We start from the raw sequence: 16,558 nt of genomic DNA, 5'->3' as shown, positions 1-16,558 counted from the left end.
TCTCTCCCCCCGATCTCTGGTCTCCTGATCCCTCGAGCTTCTCCTCCATTAATGGTCTCCTCCTTCTTCCCGATGATATTAACTCCCATTTCCCTCTATTTAATCCGGCCAAAATGCTTACCTTCAGTAGGAAGTTCTACCATTCAAATACTTGAAGAAGACTCTGCTATTCCTTCTGTGTTCTTTGTGAAACTGACTCGGTGTTTGAGAGTGAGGGCTTCCTCCTGTTGGTAGTGTTATCACCGGATTCCTGACCATCAGATTCCTGTTTTGGTGATAAGTTGTGAGTGTGTGAGCCGCCAGAATCCTGACCATCGGATTCCTGACCTTGGTGGCTGTGCATACGAGAACTGAGCGCCTATCTGCATTTCCACCTCCCTTTGTCGTGATTCTTTGAGCTGCCGGAAGAGCCTTGCCTACTGTGGGAAAAATTCTGAGCCAAAAGTGTCCCAATGACACATTTTTCCTATTTTTCAGCCCTGCTCTTTGATTACTTCTGTTCTCCTTTCTTCTTCCTTTTGTTTTCCCTTTTTCTTCCTTTACTTGTTTTTCTTCTGGTATTGCAGGAACAAGTTCGAAGAAGGAGGAAGAAGAAGAAGGACAGAGCTAAGGATTCTGAGTTGCTTGAGCAACTGTGGAGGCGGCAGGACGGTCAGAAATCAAGCGGTGAACCTCCGGCTAGGTGAAGATACCCAACAATGGTATCAGAGCCACGGTGACCTAGTCGGGGCACCCTCCGACCGCACCTCCTCCATCCCACCGCCCTCTGGGCTGTGACGAGTCGCTCCCGACGAGCAAGGAGTTGGTAAGTCCGATTTCTCCCCTACCTGGGAGAATTGGCTTTGGTAAATTGGCTGGAACCCGAGCTCCTAGTTTTAGGATTGGTTCTCTATGCTGCTTTTCGGTGTTTTGTTCTTTTGGTATCTTGCGATCCTGTTGTTAACTGTGCTTCCGCATTATTGTTTGTCACCTCTCAATAAACCCTTGACATTCAAGGCCTGTGATAGGTCTCTCTTGTGACGGTCCAGTTCGTCTGGATTCCCTTTAAAGGGTCTCCTCGTGCGAGTATTCTGGAAAACAAGAGAGAAAATGGGTTATTTAGAGTGGCTGTGTGGTCTCTTGTGTTTTCTTCGGAAATTTTTTGCCGTGATATATTCTGAAATTCTGCTGATTCTGTTAAACTCTCTTGGATTGAGAGTTTTCTCTATATTTTCTTGACTGGGTCAGTCATTTGGAACATCTAGGGTGACCTGTGTGAATCTTGCTCCACATATCAATCTGTGCTGAGAATTGGGCAATCCACAGCTCTTTAACCTTAGAGTGATTCTGCTTTGAGGTCAGTTCTAACCTACTTCTGTTGTTTTGTGTGCTTGTTGGGTTTCCTCTGTGTGGAGGGGTGTTTGCTTGTCTGCTGCATCTGTGTCCATCATGAACAACATGCATATGGTGCCATTTAATGGCAGAGATGATTTTGAGGACTGGAAAACCAAAATAGAATGCATTTTGGTTAAGGAAAAGGTTAATAAAGCTTTATTGACTAAAATTGATAAAACTGTGACTGATGAGAAGCTGCATGACATGAATGATAATGCTAGGGCCACAATTTTGTTAAATTTGAGTAGTACAGTGGTTAGAAAGGTGTCTCACCATTTATGTGCTAAGGACTTGTGGGATGACCTAAATTCCATTTACTCTGCATCATCTAAAGTGTCTGCATGGTCTTCACAAAATCAATTCATGACTTTTCAAATGGATCCTTCAAAAGATGTTGACTCCAACTTGGATGATTTTCACAAATTATTACATGATTTAAAACTTGCTGGGGATGATTCAATTGAAAAGTATGCACCTCAAATCTTGTTGGGATCAATCCCTGAGTCTTTTTCAGAAGTAAAATCAGCTTTGAAGTATGGTGGGTCTAAAGTTACATGTGACATGATTGTCAATGGTCTTAAGACCAAAGAAAGTGAACTGAAATTGCTAAAACCCAAGCCACTGCATGGTGAGGTCATGTTTGTGAATAAAGGATAATCAGAAAACCCACACCACAATTTTAATAAGGGTCAGAAAACTGATAATCATAAAAATGTTGTTTCAGATGGACAGAGGGAAGGAAATAGGTTTGATAATGGACAGAGGGAAGGAAATAGGTTTAAGGTGGTCGCCACCTTATAGCGCATCCCTTCTCCAGTGCATTGGCTATATTACTTTTAATTTTATCTTATTTAACTTTTTAATTTTAAAATTCAACATTACATTAAAATTAAATTTCAATATTACATAAATAAAAATAAAAATTATAATAATTAAAATAAAAAAATTATTTTAAAAATTAGGTAACAAAATCGGTGAAATAATTCGAAATTATATTTAGCCCATTCAAAATTAAAAAACCCAAAATGAAATAGGGCAAAAAGCCCAACAAAAATTGAACAAAAATAGGGCAAATCTCCTTCTTCTTCTCTGTGTCTGTGCGTCTGCGTTTGTTCTCCTCCAGCGACTCTCTCTCCTCTTTCTCTGTTTTTTTAATCGCGCTTGGTTCACACGCGTTCCACTTTTCTCCACTCCGTGCTCAGCACCAACAATCGTGTCCACCACAAGTCCGGGGGTTCCCCAGCGCAACACATATGCCGCATGTCGACTCGGTCCGGCATGCCATATGTGAAATCACATAAATATAGGATGTAGAATACAACACATGTGAATATTACTCTTCTTTTTTGTTAAGTTAAATGTAACTCTAATTACAGTGTATTATCCCTTAGTCTGCGTCTGCGTTTATGCTGTCAAGGGTGCTTTTTTATTTTCTTTTCTTTTCTTTAATAAAATTGCATAATAATAATAATAATAATAATAATAATAATAATAATAATAATAATAATAATAATAATAATAATACTCTTGATATTAACTACTATAAAATATTTAAATTATTTAATAATTATAATATCATTACACTTTATAATTAGTTCAAGTAAATATTGGAGCATTCGTATATAGTAGGATTAATTGTGGTGGAAAGAAGATCTTCTATCTTGTGACATGGGCAATGAACGAATCCAACTCAATCCGCGAAGCGCGACCCGCCTCCGTCGCCCCCCTCACGGTGGTGCCCAGCTCTTCTGCCGTCTTCCTAATCTGATCCCCTTCTTCTGACGCACGCCATTAATATTCTTACAACATTCTCAATTCTCGACGCTACTACTTCCAATCTGTCCTTCCACTCTCTCACTACAATCCTCAACGTCATTAATATATATATTGCTTAAATCATCGTGAGTTCCAATAAGAGACATCATTTCAAATACTTACACGTCCTATACTAACAACATTCACAATAATTTTTATTTGAAAGAACAAGTAATTAATAATTGTTTCTACCCATATAATTAATAACATCCATATTATATTAATAACTAATTAAATTTTAAATATAAAAAATACTTTGAAACAATTAATATTTATTGTTAAAAATTAAACTCTCTCGTGCATTGCATCGTGAGTAAAACTAGTTAATTATATTAAAATGGTAATTAACTCAATAATCAAAATGTGTAGAATTATAAGGGATTTATAGATGGAGAAATAGTAGGTGATGGAGAAATATTCGATGATACAAGTTCTGGATCGTCCTTTATGTCTGTCCCACCCGACATAGTATAATCCAATTGACCAATGCTTCTGCATGATTTCCAACCTAACATCAATATATCTACATAAAAATATAGTGAAATTAATAGTTTTTGTTTAGCAATTACCTCAAGGAAAATCCGAGCTTGGTTCCTTCCATTTTAGCACTTGTAATATCTACATCTCCAATTTTCACATCGTCGCATGGCTTAGCTGAACTGCAAGAAAGCTTCACCGCGTGTGAACTACTTGTTGTCCCCTTCACATTCTTGATTCTCACTTGCCTAATTTCGATAAGTGATGGGCTCTGCCAATTATATTGTCTTTTATTCGATTATAATTATGGTTTGTTTGTAATAGTTAGCTAGACAATTGTGTAACTTCTGAGAAAAAATGATAATGGAATCACTATATATGTTTTATAAAGTGTTAATTATCTACATAAATGACTGAATTTTTGTCCAATTTTAGCTTTGCATATCAACTTTAAAGTTTAGCGTGATAATAATTTAACTATTAATTTAGTCTGATTTTGCTACTTCCCAACTTAGTAGTGACATGGTATACAAAATCAGAATTTGATAAAAGTCGAGTAGTATTTTGAAATGGTTGGAAGAAATGAAACTTACAGTTAAATTGCACAAATTCCAAGGGCAGTATTGTTGATCGATGATAATAGGATTACTAGCATTTTGCATGATCAAATTTTCGAAGTGAAGGTTAGACAATATGATGGTGGCTGGGGCAGATGGCCATGTCTTGATCCTCACACCATTCTGAGTTTGGATGAAGCTGCAATTCTTGACGTATATGCCAGAAATGTTCCTCTCATTGAGGTTCCTTCCAAGGCTTCCAATGCTGATGCCGTGGCCCGGCCCGCAAGTTACATTGTGGATGTAGACTTGTGTGAGATCGTCGCCCATCGACACGCAGTCGTCTCCCGTTGCGATCACGGAATCGGCGATGTTGACCATCGTGGACCGGGCCACGTGGATTCCGTCGGTGTTCGGACTGTCGCCCGGGGCAACAACCGTCAGCCGGATGAAGCTCACGTTCATGCATGCTAGACAGTTTATATGAAAATTCTTGCTGTCTTTGCTAGTAACATCTTGAATCACGGAGTTGTTCATAAAATTGAAGCTCAAGTTCTGCACACATTACAAATCAATTTATGCATCTTACATTAATTTATGTCATATTAACATTTCAATATATATATTGTGTCCATTTTAAATATCATATCATAATATAATGATGCGGCATAAAAAAATATACAACATCATTATATATGAAACATGCATGATCTTATATATTATATTAACGGATGATGTGAAATTTTAAAACTTGCCTAATTCTGACATATAAAATTCACGAAATTTATTACAATATGTATGTGTACATGTATAACAATCAAGAACTTAATTTCATTAGCAAATATCATCAGATCTGAAATTCTCTCAACAAGTAACAATAATATATATAAGGTGGCATTTACTTTGCGTGATTGATAAAATGCATGCTTGAGTATTTTTATCTTCAAGAGTAGGATTGTTTGCAATCCCATGCACCCTTTAAATGAGATAAAAATCAAGCAAATTAAACTAGCTTGAATGATAAAAATATATAATCAAGAATATCCCAAAGTTTCAATCCATCAAAGTAAACAAAGAATTAACCTTACTATTTTTATCTATCAAGACTAATCCTACAAAGTAGACGTCTCCTAATAGATAATCCGACACATAAATGAGTAAAGAGAAACACGATATATATACGTACAATTGGAAGCTTGGAGCAATTCCTATTGACGTTGCAGTCGTTGGTTGCCCAGGCTTGCAGGGCGCCCTGACCGTCGAAAACGCCGTGGCCGGAGAGGGTGAAGGAATTGACGTAATTAACCGCGATCCATTGGGCTTTGGGGTTGGGCATGGAATTAGGATCTGCATTTGCTAAAACAGTGCCTTGATTTTCAATCTCAATAGGACCCAAACCCGGACCGGCTAATTCCGCTTGGCTTAGCATCCATGTTCCTTGTGGAATCACTATTTTGCTTTCATTTGCTGATACAATTGCATCCTCCCATGCATTCAATAAAGCCTTTAATTCATGTAAGTTTGTATATAATTAACTTACGTTTTATTTAACTGTGTATCAGTTTAATTAATTTTTATATCACCCACTAATTATGAGACGAAATTTTCGACATAGGAAAGGTGATCGAGCTGGACCATTTTATCATATGGCATAAAAAAGAAAATCCGATCCGGCAGTCCACCTCAAGATTGAAAATTTTGTTTTGTACCAACTTTTTTGAAAGGTTAGACAATTTTGCAATTCTACTCAAATGTCGATAAATATAATTATAATAGGAGTAAAATTACCTCACTGATATCTGTATCCGGTGTAGCACCATAAGTTGTAATATCAAAGATTTGGGGCTGCGCAAAGGTATGATATGCCAAGATTAATGGCAAAACTAGTAGAATTAATGAGGAAATGCACTTAATTGTCATCATCTCTTATCGTTATTACTTTTTTAGTGCATGCACTTATATTATTATTAGTTTAAATTGTCAACAAGAGTGACAGAAACTGAAACTCGACAGATAGAGAGAACCAAAAAAATGAAGAATTATTTATTTGAAAGATACAAGCTGTTTCTTTTCTTCTACTATTAATTAGCAAGTAATTAATTATATAGACGGTTTCTATTTCCTGTTAATTAATTACAATGTTATTAGTTGTTTGTTTATATATATACATATATATGATAAAGTTTATATTTTCTTCTTTAATTATTTAAATTTTCTATGCATCCGTTGAACTTTATATTAATAGGGCTCAGGGCAGATAATACAACCACGACATTGTGGAAAAAAAATCAAACAAACAGCCAACTCTGGGTTTTTCTTTTTATTTCTAAAATATATCATTATTAAAAAAACTCAAAATTAAGTTTCTCATAAAAATAAAAAGAAAAATTAAAGACGGACATTAACCATGGAAAGAGATCCGTCGTTAATTTCAGCAGCCTACCCATCCTCCAGCTCGATGAAAAACTGTATATAATTATAAAATTAAAACAAAGGGTTAGTAGTGTTTTATGTCTCGAACTTTCAACGTTTTTCACAAAATGTCCCGAACTTTTATTTTCTTCTAAAACGCCGGACTTTTAGTTTTTTTCATAAAATATCCCGCTATACAAAATTCGTTGACAAAAAGATGAAATATCTCGCCGAAAGAAATATTTTGGGAATCGTCATTGTTGGAAAACCATATTAGGAACCACCATTCTTGAAAAACGCTTAAAGTTCGGGGTTTTTGTCATCTTTCCGTCATCGAATTTTGTATAGCGGGGCATTTTATGAAAAAAAAAACTAAAAGTTCAGGGTTTTTGGGAGAAAATGAAAGTACGGGATATTTTCTGGAAAATGCTGAAAGTGATCGGGACATAAAATACTATTAATTCTAAAACAAATAATAAAACCCCGCAATTGAAAATAATAAATAAATTTAAAATAAAGTAATAAAAACTAGTGATAGATCAACGACGAAAATACGTTTGTCAAATCTTAGTTAACGACCAAAAGTTTTCGTAGTTAATTCTATAAGAAAATTTTGGGCAAAATGAGACGTCGAATTAATGACGAAAATTTGCGTCTCATCAATGTGTCGTTAATTTTAATGACGAAAATTTTCGTTATTTGAGATTGCAACTAAAGGAATAATGACTGATCTGTTCCATCGCTAACTATTTTTAACGATGAAAAATGGAGTTTTAACGATACTTTTTTTCCTCTAACAATATTTTTTTTGTAGTGTATTCTTGCCAGATAAAGTTATACTCCTTCATTCTTAAAATTATGTCCTTCTTTTTTTTTTTTTTTTCTTCCTTTTTGGTATGTTTCCAAATTATATGCGCCCTTCTATTTTTTGACACTACATAAGACATAATTTTTCTCTTAGCATGGGATACTTTTTCCATTTTCAATACTCTCAACATGGGATTCTCTATCAACATTTTATTTAGAGATATTTGCCGTAAAATACACGAACTTTCAACAAATTCTGATTTTTCCCATGACCTTTAAACTTTGAAGAAAAATACACCACTTTTCGATTTATTCTAATTTTTTCCATGGGTATATATGAAATACCCCCATATAGTAGCTAATTTTAGGACTTTTGACTTAGATTTTTTGATACCTAAGCATGAAGGATAATAAAGGTGACATAATAAAGTCGATGTATCTGTGAATTGAAAACCTCTCATGGTTAAGTATCAAAAAATCCAAGTCAAAAGCCCTATAATCAACTTGTATTTGGGGATATTTCATACCCGTTGGAAAAAACATAAACAATTGAAAGGTGTTGAATTTTTTTTCAAATTTTAAAGGTTATGGGAAAAATCGGAATTTGTTGAACGTTCATGTATTTTACGGCAAATATCCCTTTTGTTTATTATTAATACATTCAACAACTTTCTCATCCACTTTTTTTTATTAAAAACATGTGTCGAAAGATTCTAGGTATAAATATGGGGGACGAATGAAGTAAGACATTGGATTACATCCAATAAAAAATTTATAACCTGCAAAAGTTTCAAAACCCATAATCGGATAGCCCGACATCTTGGTAGAGTTGGCCCGAAAATAGCCCGAGTCTCATAGGATTGGCCCAAAAAATTTTGAGTTGCTTGTGTAATTTAATTTTTTTTTTCGTTATTTAATTTCACAGCTTCATTACTTTATTTTTGAAAATTAATTTTATTAAATTTTTTAAATATTTTGATTCAATATGCAAAAGTTCTCATCATTTTACTTATTTTTATTTTTAGTTTAATGGTTTACGTACAATGTTTTGATGTAAATTTATAAAATGATACTAATTATTCAGAAAAAATGTTTGTGTCTCTGTCACTCTAATAGTTGCATACTACTATTAATACTTATTATGTAAATTGATGTTGAAATGACAATCATTTATGTGTGTATTAATTTATTATAAATATAAAATTATTAAGATAAATATATATTAATTTATTTTTTTTCTTAAATTTTGAGTCAGACGGGCCGAATAGAATTAACACAAAACTCGAAAATTTAGTGTTACGTTAGAGTTAAAAGATTTAACCTGAAAAACTTTCAGTCTAAATGACCTCATAAAAAATTGCCCGCAACCTAACATGGTTGACTCGAAATTGAATAAATTAACCCGATTGTCATCCTTAATTAATAATTAATAGATGTGATGCACCGGTTCTGAACTACTAAAAAATACTGAGTTAAAACAAAATCAATGTCTGTTTTAATTTTGAAAGAGAAAAAAAAAATCCGCCGAGTCAATGATAGCAAATCTAAAACACAATAGAATCCCATAATAAAAGCATAACAAAGTTTGCAACTATTCCCAAAAGTACATCCAAACTGTTGTAAATATATCTATAAGATATATCTTATGTGTGTTGACCAAGAAATCTCCCTAAAACCCTAGCTTTCTACTTGTATAAATAGAGGTCTTTGGTCCTCATATTGAATACACTTAATTCGTATTCTCTTCTATATTCTCTCGTTTCTCTCTAGTTTATAACATGTTATCAGCACGATCGTTCTACTTTTATTGTTGGTGTTATGGTTTATCCTTAAACTATTTTCATTAAAAAAAAAAGTCGCATGATTTGTATTTTGTGAATCTGATGGAGTCAACACTCTAGCAATTATTTTTGTGTTTTGATTCAATTGTTTTTTTTCTTCCGACTTACTCCATCAAAAATGGCATGGAAAGCAATGGCCGTTGTACGTATCAATGGAAGATGTTTGAAGCAGAATTCTACATCAATCTCAAATCAAGGTAAATAGAATTAATTAATTAATTGAATTTCAATTCGTACCATTGCTTCGACATAATAATTGCGTAATTCATAATATGATAGGAGTATTAGTATTCATGATCGAATTCGACTATTTCTAGGTACTATCCTATATTCTAATAAATTTATGTTCGTTGATTTCTAATATTGTTAGAGCTTTTGGATTCGATTGATACATATTCAAATGAATATTTTGATAGTTCAACTTTTGGATTCAATTGTTTGATCATTTTAATCGTTGCCACTACTACAAAATTTCACATACATAACACTTCATACATAACGGTTTTTTAAAAAAACCGTTATGTATGAGCGCATTTTCTAGAAAAGACAACGGTTTTGAAGAAATCCGTTATCTATGTAGTGTTATCCATAACAATAGATAACAGTATGATGTAATCCGTTATCTTTTAGCGTTATCTATTAGTTACATACATAACGGTTTATCAAACCGTTAAGCCAACCGTTATCTATTAACACTTTTTTACAACAGTTTTTTTACCGTTAAGAAATGCGCCTCTCAATACTGTTATGTATTAACATTATTTTTTTTTCTTTTTTTTAATAAAGTTTTTTTTAATTGTTATACTTTAGGTAAAATTCAAAACCTAACTCCAAATCTGATTTTCAAGCTTGCTCCAATACTCCTAACACACCCGCCGCCTCCCCCCGGTGACGCCGCGCCGGACGACGCTGCACGAGCAACCGGACGCCGGTGCTAGTGAGTCAGTGACCGCCCCTGCCCCCACCCACCCTGCATCGCGTCGCCTCTGACGCCGCTCTTCTCGCAGCAGCAGATCGAGCGGCGGAGCACCCTTCTCCCCTCCACCGAGCACGAGCAGACCACCCCTCTCCTCCGCCGACGCCGCTCTTCTCGCAGCAGCAGCAGCAGATCGGGTTTTTTGCTTCTCCGTCTGCCACCTACCGCACCCGTCTCTCTCTCTCCGTCCGTTAGGCCTAGCAGCTGTCGCCGGTCGAGCTCTCAATCGCAGACCCTAGGAGCCGCCGCTGTCGCCGCCGCCTTCTACAATAGCCACCACCAAGGTAGAATCCCTAATTATTCATCCCTTACGCAAATCTCATTCCAAATCCCTAATTTTTGAACTTTGTTGGTAACAATATGATTTAGATTAGGGCTTTTGCTCGAATTTTTTAAATTATCTGAAGCTATTTTGCTCAAATTTTTTAATTTGTCAAGCTATTTTGCTTAAGTTTTTGAATTATCTCTTTGTTATTCGATTATCCTCAATTGTATATTTGGTTGGAACCGCCCACGTTTCTACGGTAATTTTGGTGTTTTTTTTATGTGTATTTGTTTTGAGATTTCCATGATTATACAGTTTAATTTCTAGATCTGAATCAGCTCTTTTTACCATTTTCCAACTGTTTTTCTCCTTCTGATTACTGCTGGGAATTTTGTTGCATTGTTCGGATAGAAATTGGTTATTAAATCAGAATAGCTTAATGGAATTGCTCTGTCATTTTCTGGAATCTTGCCAAGAAGTTCAGGCTGTGATAGAATTCTTGAAACCCCAGGTGCTTTTCTTTTGATTGATTTAACTACTATGTACTAATACTCTTTTCTCTTAGTGGTAGTATATGATAATTCATTGTTTGCGTCATGGATTGGAAATTTGGATATCCCAAGACCCTTGATAATTTCTATAACTTGAGCTAATTTTGTTTAATTCATATCCTATTGAAATGATAGGATTGGAAAAATCCTAGTAACAAGGATAAAAATACACAATCATGAAAAGTAAACCCCTTCTTAATGTACTTTGAGGTCTTCTGCTATTATTATTATGCCCCATTTTCCTTGTCACTACCCAAAATAGCAATGTTATGTGTCTATTGCAGGTTGTCATTTTGGAGCTGTGCTCTAGTCGTGTTGCGATTCTTACGCCGCAAAACTTGAAGGTTGGTCTGTATTTGTATTTCTATTCTCTCTGTAGAATTAATTGAGTTCAGTGTTTGTGATTAGTCAATAAATATTATGAAATGATAGCTTTAGAGCCATGTAGTCTGCTTTTGCTCGGTTTCTTGAAGATGTAATAGGACCCAAGCTTCGTCTGAGGTGAGAGAAGTTAGAACTGCTTGCAATGACCCTTTACTCTCTATGAATTTAATGCCATATGGCTGAATGATTGATTTGAGAAGATAATTAGCACAATGAATTCTTGTGAACTTTGTTTCAAGTCCTATAAGGCCAGGGGATACTGAAATAGATACTCGGTGATACTGAAATAGATACTCGGTGAGATCGGCATCTAGACTTGAATAGAAAGCTTCTTGTATTCTTGTTGCTCAATAGACTTTGAGAATTAACTTAATCACAAGAGGTCACCTTTGACTTTCAGAACAGAAACTAATGATCTCGACTTGTATGAACGCTTCCGTAATCTGACTTTCTCATACCTTATTCAATACATGATGATGGTTCTTTTATATGCTCATGGTTAACTCAAATTCACAAATAAGCCATGTTTTTGCAGGTGCCAACCATGTTATTCGATTATCCTCAATTGCTCAAGTATATGATTTTTAATTAATCTTTGTATCTTAATCTATTACCATTTTTTGTAGCGAAAAGCACTAGATGACAAGTTAAAGGAAAAGGAGGAACGAGAAGCATTTCAGGTACCAATATCTCCATGATATGATAGTCTGTTAGACTCCTCCTGTTGTCTGCATGATATGATTTTCGTGCCCAATCTTTTTTTTGTTGTCTGCTTTTTAGATTAAATGTGCCTTATACTTCATGTATCCATCTATGTCTTGCATGCTGCCATATGTTTCCATATGTGAATACATTTTTTCTTCTATATTTCATCATTTGGTTCTGCATTGTGGTATAATTTTTTTTGGTATTTCGGTGCTTTGAGCTGCTGTTCTGTGCAGTGTAATTTTAGATCTGGTTTGAGGTTTTATTTCAAACTTGTTTACTAGAAATTGGGAATTGAGTTTCTACACATATTCTCTTGCATTTGTTTGTTTGATAAGCAACTGCTAGTTAGGTAGTATAAAATGATTGTGGTTTGGCAGGTGATGGTGTTTATTCGCTTATAATCTCATTTCCATCTCCTATTTGCTGCAACCCCTTCTTCTCCACACGCCACTCTCATCACAACTGCATCAACCTCTTTCTCTCTCTCTAGCTGGGGCTAACTTTCTTCGACTCTGACATTGCTTGCAACTAACATTTGATTGGATTTATGAAGTTATAGGTTTGAAATTGTGGGGATGTGGTTATGATTATCTTCATCTAATTGGATCATGTAGGTTAATATTGGTGACTTCGGCTTGGCAGTTATGAAGTGTGTGATGCTTGATTTGAAACTCCAAGTATGTTTTGCCTCCTTTCTCCCTTGACCTACCATCTGCATTAGCATAAAAATAAATGTTTGATTTGAAGCATCCTTAGCAATATAATCAAATGCATTTTCATGCATAAGTGTAAAATCCTATAATCTATACTTCAGTTTAGTTTCTTCTTTAAAGTGCTTGTGTTCATCTCAAATTGTGCATTCGAAAGGTTTGATTTGTGTGGCTGATTCAAAGAGGTTCTGTCAGTTTAATCCTCTTTTCATTTTGTTGATTCGAATGATTTGTGTGGCTGATTCTCAACTGATTCGAATGTTTGCTAGGGGATTAGAGCAGGTGGGAACTCAGATTTCAGTGATGAAATGGGCAAGGAACTTAGCCAAATGAGTGTGGCAGCTGGGCTAAGGTGATTTTCGTGCCCAATCTCTTTTTTTTTGTCTGCTTTTTAGATTAAATGTGCCTTATACTTCATGTATCCATCTATGTCTTGCATGCTGCCATATGTTTGAGACAATTGGCTTTCAAAAAATGTTGAGGCCCGAACTCCTAACAACTAGATTGCCACTAATATCTGGAAAAGGCATTAACATATGAATGGCAGTATGACTTGTGAAATAGGTGTAGGTGTTCATGGCTAGCTTGAGCATTATGTAGTTAATTGCTCAGTGCATGTTTCTGTTTCAATTACCAGGTGAACCTCTTACGCATGTTTATATTTCAATGGAAGCATCACTTTCATCCCCATCATTGCAGCTATCATCCCAGATTTATTTGCTGGCTGCTTCTCTGTCATGTGTTTTTCCTCTCATCTCTTTGCTGGAAGATTTTATACTCTTGTGAAAAAAGAAAGGAAAGAAATAATTAATGCAGGGAGTAGTGCTACTTCTACTAAGTGCAGCAGTGAGCCATTTGTAACAAAAGTGTTTTGGTGTAACTGTAGGTTCTTGAACCGGGCAGCTCTGAAGAGTCTAGAAGAGTTTGGAATAGAAGGTTCCATGAAAAGTCCATGGAAAAGATGCTGCTATTCTTGTCCCTGGTGATGTAGTTTGTATAAAATTGGGCGATATTAAGAAGCTGGTGCTTGTATGGTGGGAGAATTGTTAGACAAAAATGTATGTGATGTTTACTACATGCGCATGTAGTAAAACATGTATTAACAGGCAACTTGTGTAGCTCGAATTGTTGGATGCTATGTTATATATGCTAATATTATCTTGTCAATGTTATTTTATTATTTGACTTTTTTTTATTGATTTTTAGATATAAATAAAAGGAAAAATTAAGAATATATAAAAAAATATGCGGAAAACTGTTATCTAATACATGCAAAACCGTTGTCTATGTCTTACAAAGATAACGGTTTAAACTGTTATAAAAAGTATAAAAAACTGTTAACTATAATATGGGAAAAAAGAAATATTATATAATACATAACGGATAAATTCTAATACATAACAGTGGAAAACCGTTATCTTTTTCTTACAAAGATAACGGTTTAAACCGTTATAAAATGTATAAAAAACTGTTAACTATAATATGAAAAAAATATATATTATGGAATAGATAACGGATAAATTCTAATACATAACAGTGGAAAACCGTTATCTTTTTCTTACAAAGATAACGGTTTAAACCGTTATAAAAAGTATAAAAAACTGTTAACTATAATATGAAAAAAATATATATTATGGAATAGATAACGGATAAATTATAATACATAACAGTCGAAAACCGTTATGTATAATCAATATAGATAACGGTTTTATAACCGTTATGTATGTGTGGTTGTACCGTTATCTTTTCCCTTCATAGATAACGGTTTTTAAACCGTTGTGTATGACACCTATAATAGATAACACCACTATACACAACGGTTTTTTTGCTCATAGATAACGGATAAAATCCGTTATCTATGAGCGTTTTTCTAGTAGTGTTGTTTTCCATGCTTTAAAATGGAGATATTGAAGGCCCCTTTTTCGGATTCAATTTATTCACATGCTTTGGTGATGAGATCAATAATTTTTTTTTTTTTTTTTGTCGAGAATTGATAGGATTTTATCAAATTCCTACTTTTATAATTTCCTCTAATATGACGAATTGATATTCATTAAAATAAATCAAATCAATTTGTTTACTGTCAAGTTTATTGTTTTTTTTTTCATGCCAAATTCCATGATTTTTGTATTATTTTGAGATTTAACATGTTATATTCTGAAATAGACTATATATTAAAAAAAATGATCTTGAAAATTAATTGATGCTATTTAAATAGCACAAGTAGTATTCCTGAAGAATATTACATTCAGGATCTTAAATTGGTGCTATTAAAGTAGCACAAGTAATATTCCTAAGTAATATTCCTAAAGAATATTACATGCTTTTGAAGAGCAATTCATATTACATGCTCTCGAAAATTAGACCTTGAGCACAAGTAGTGTTCCTGAATAATTAAGATCTTAAATTGATGCTATTAAAGTAGCACAGGTAATATTACTGAAGAATATTACATGTTCTTGAAGAGAAATATATATTACATGATCTTGAAAATTAGACCGTGAATGTCAAATGGCACTAAAGGCCGAATGGTTGTACTCTTTTTCCCTTACTAAGTTTTTTCCTACGAGGTTTTCTTAGTTAAGGTTTTTAACGAGGCAACTAGTGTAATATATGAGTAAATATATATGTCTTGTACTCTTTTCCTCTACCGAATTTTTCCCATAGGGTTTTTGCGGAGAGGTTTTTAACAAGGCATGAATATATATACATTAACATCATATGAAATCTTGTGATATTTGTCTTGGCGATAGTGCCACTACACATATTATTTCCTTAAGTTTGACATTAGCTGAGGATAATGTTAACACAATATCAGGTGCATCAAACATCATTGAAGGCTCCGGAAGAGCTTGTATCATTTTGCCAAATGATACTAAATTAGATATTGAAAATGCCCTGCACTTTAGTAAGTTTAAAAGAAACTTACTAAGTTTCAATAATGTCCGTAATAATGGATACCACATCGAGACAATTGTGTGAAAGGTAGAAATGAATATCTTTGCATAAATTCTTTTGTTTCAGGCTATAAGCTGACAAAAGAAAAATTAGCAACACTACCTTCTGGAATGTATTACACATTCATAAAAGCAATTGAGACAAACCACGTCATGAACGTAAAGTTCAATGATACAAAAAGCTTTAAGCTTTGGCATGATAGGTTTGGACATCCTGGAGCGACTATGATGCGCCGAATAATCAATAATTCATATGGGCACAACATAAAGAATCAAAAGATTCTTTCTACAAATGAATTCCCATGTGATGCTTGTGCGCAAGGCAAGTTAGTCATTAGACCTTCATATACGAAGGTTAATACCGAATCTCCATCTTTCTTAGAAAAAAATTCAAGGAGACATTTGTGGACATATACATCCACCTTGTGGACCTTTTCGATACTTTATAGTATTGGTATTGATTGATGTTTTTTTTTTTTTTTTATTGATGGTCACATGTATGCTTGCTTTCTACTAGAAATGCAACATTTGCTAGACTACTTGCTCAAATCATAAAATTAAGAGCTCAATTCACAGACAATTCAATTAAAAGAATTCGTCTTGATAATGCTAGTGAGTTTATGTCTAAAGCCTTTGAAAACTATTGTATGGCTATTGGAATTGAGATTGAACATTCAGTCGCTCCCATACTCAAAATGGTTTAGCGGAATCGTTTATTAAACGC

The 16,558-nt window shown here is 34.2% G+C and overlaps 2 protein-coding genes across 2 annotated transcripts; one reads left to right on the top strand and one right to left on the bottom strand.

Moving 5' to 3' along the window:
• Nucleotides 1-3,733: 3,733 nt before the first annotated feature.
• On the bottom strand, nt 3,734-6,143 carry LOC130990169 (polygalacturonase-like). The gene is made up of 4 exons (XM_057914384.1): nt 6,012-6,143; nt 5,410-5,727; nt 4,260-4,778; nt 3,734-3,937 (listed from the first exon to the last, which is right to left on the bottom strand). The coding sequence occupies exons 1-4, from the start codon at nt 6,141-6,143 to the stop codon at nt 3,755-3,757; spliced, it is 1,152 nt and encodes a 383-aa protein (XP_057770367.1). The 3' UTR covers nt 3,734-3,754.
• Nucleotides 6,144-9,908: 3,765 nt separating this feature from the next.
• Nucleotides 9,909-14,030, top strand: LOC130990167 (uncharacterized). Its single transcript, XM_057914383.1, has 6 exons — nt 9,909-11,035; nt 11,360-11,419; nt 12,086-12,139; nt 12,782-12,844; nt 13,147-13,229; nt 13,764-14,030. Exons 1-6 carry the CDS (start codon nt 10,964-10,966, stop codon nt 13,861-13,863), a joined length of 432 nt encoding a protein of 143 aa, XP_057770366.1. The 5' UTR covers nt 9,909-10,963; the 3' UTR covers nt 13,864-14,030.
• Nucleotides 14,031-16,558: the final 2,528 nt, after the last annotated feature.

Source organism: Salvia miltiorrhiza, chromosome 6, assembly GCF_028751815.1.
Source record: "Salvia miltiorrhiza cultivar Shanhuang (shh) chromosome 6, IMPLAD_Smil_shh, whole genome shotgun sequence".
Taxonomy (NCBI): Eukaryota; Viridiplantae; Streptophyta; class Magnoliopsida; order Lamiales; family Lamiaceae; genus Salvia; species Salvia miltiorrhiza.
The sequence above is the reverse complement of the archived record's forward strand: the minus strand, read 5'-3'. Positions and strand labels throughout refer to the sequence as shown.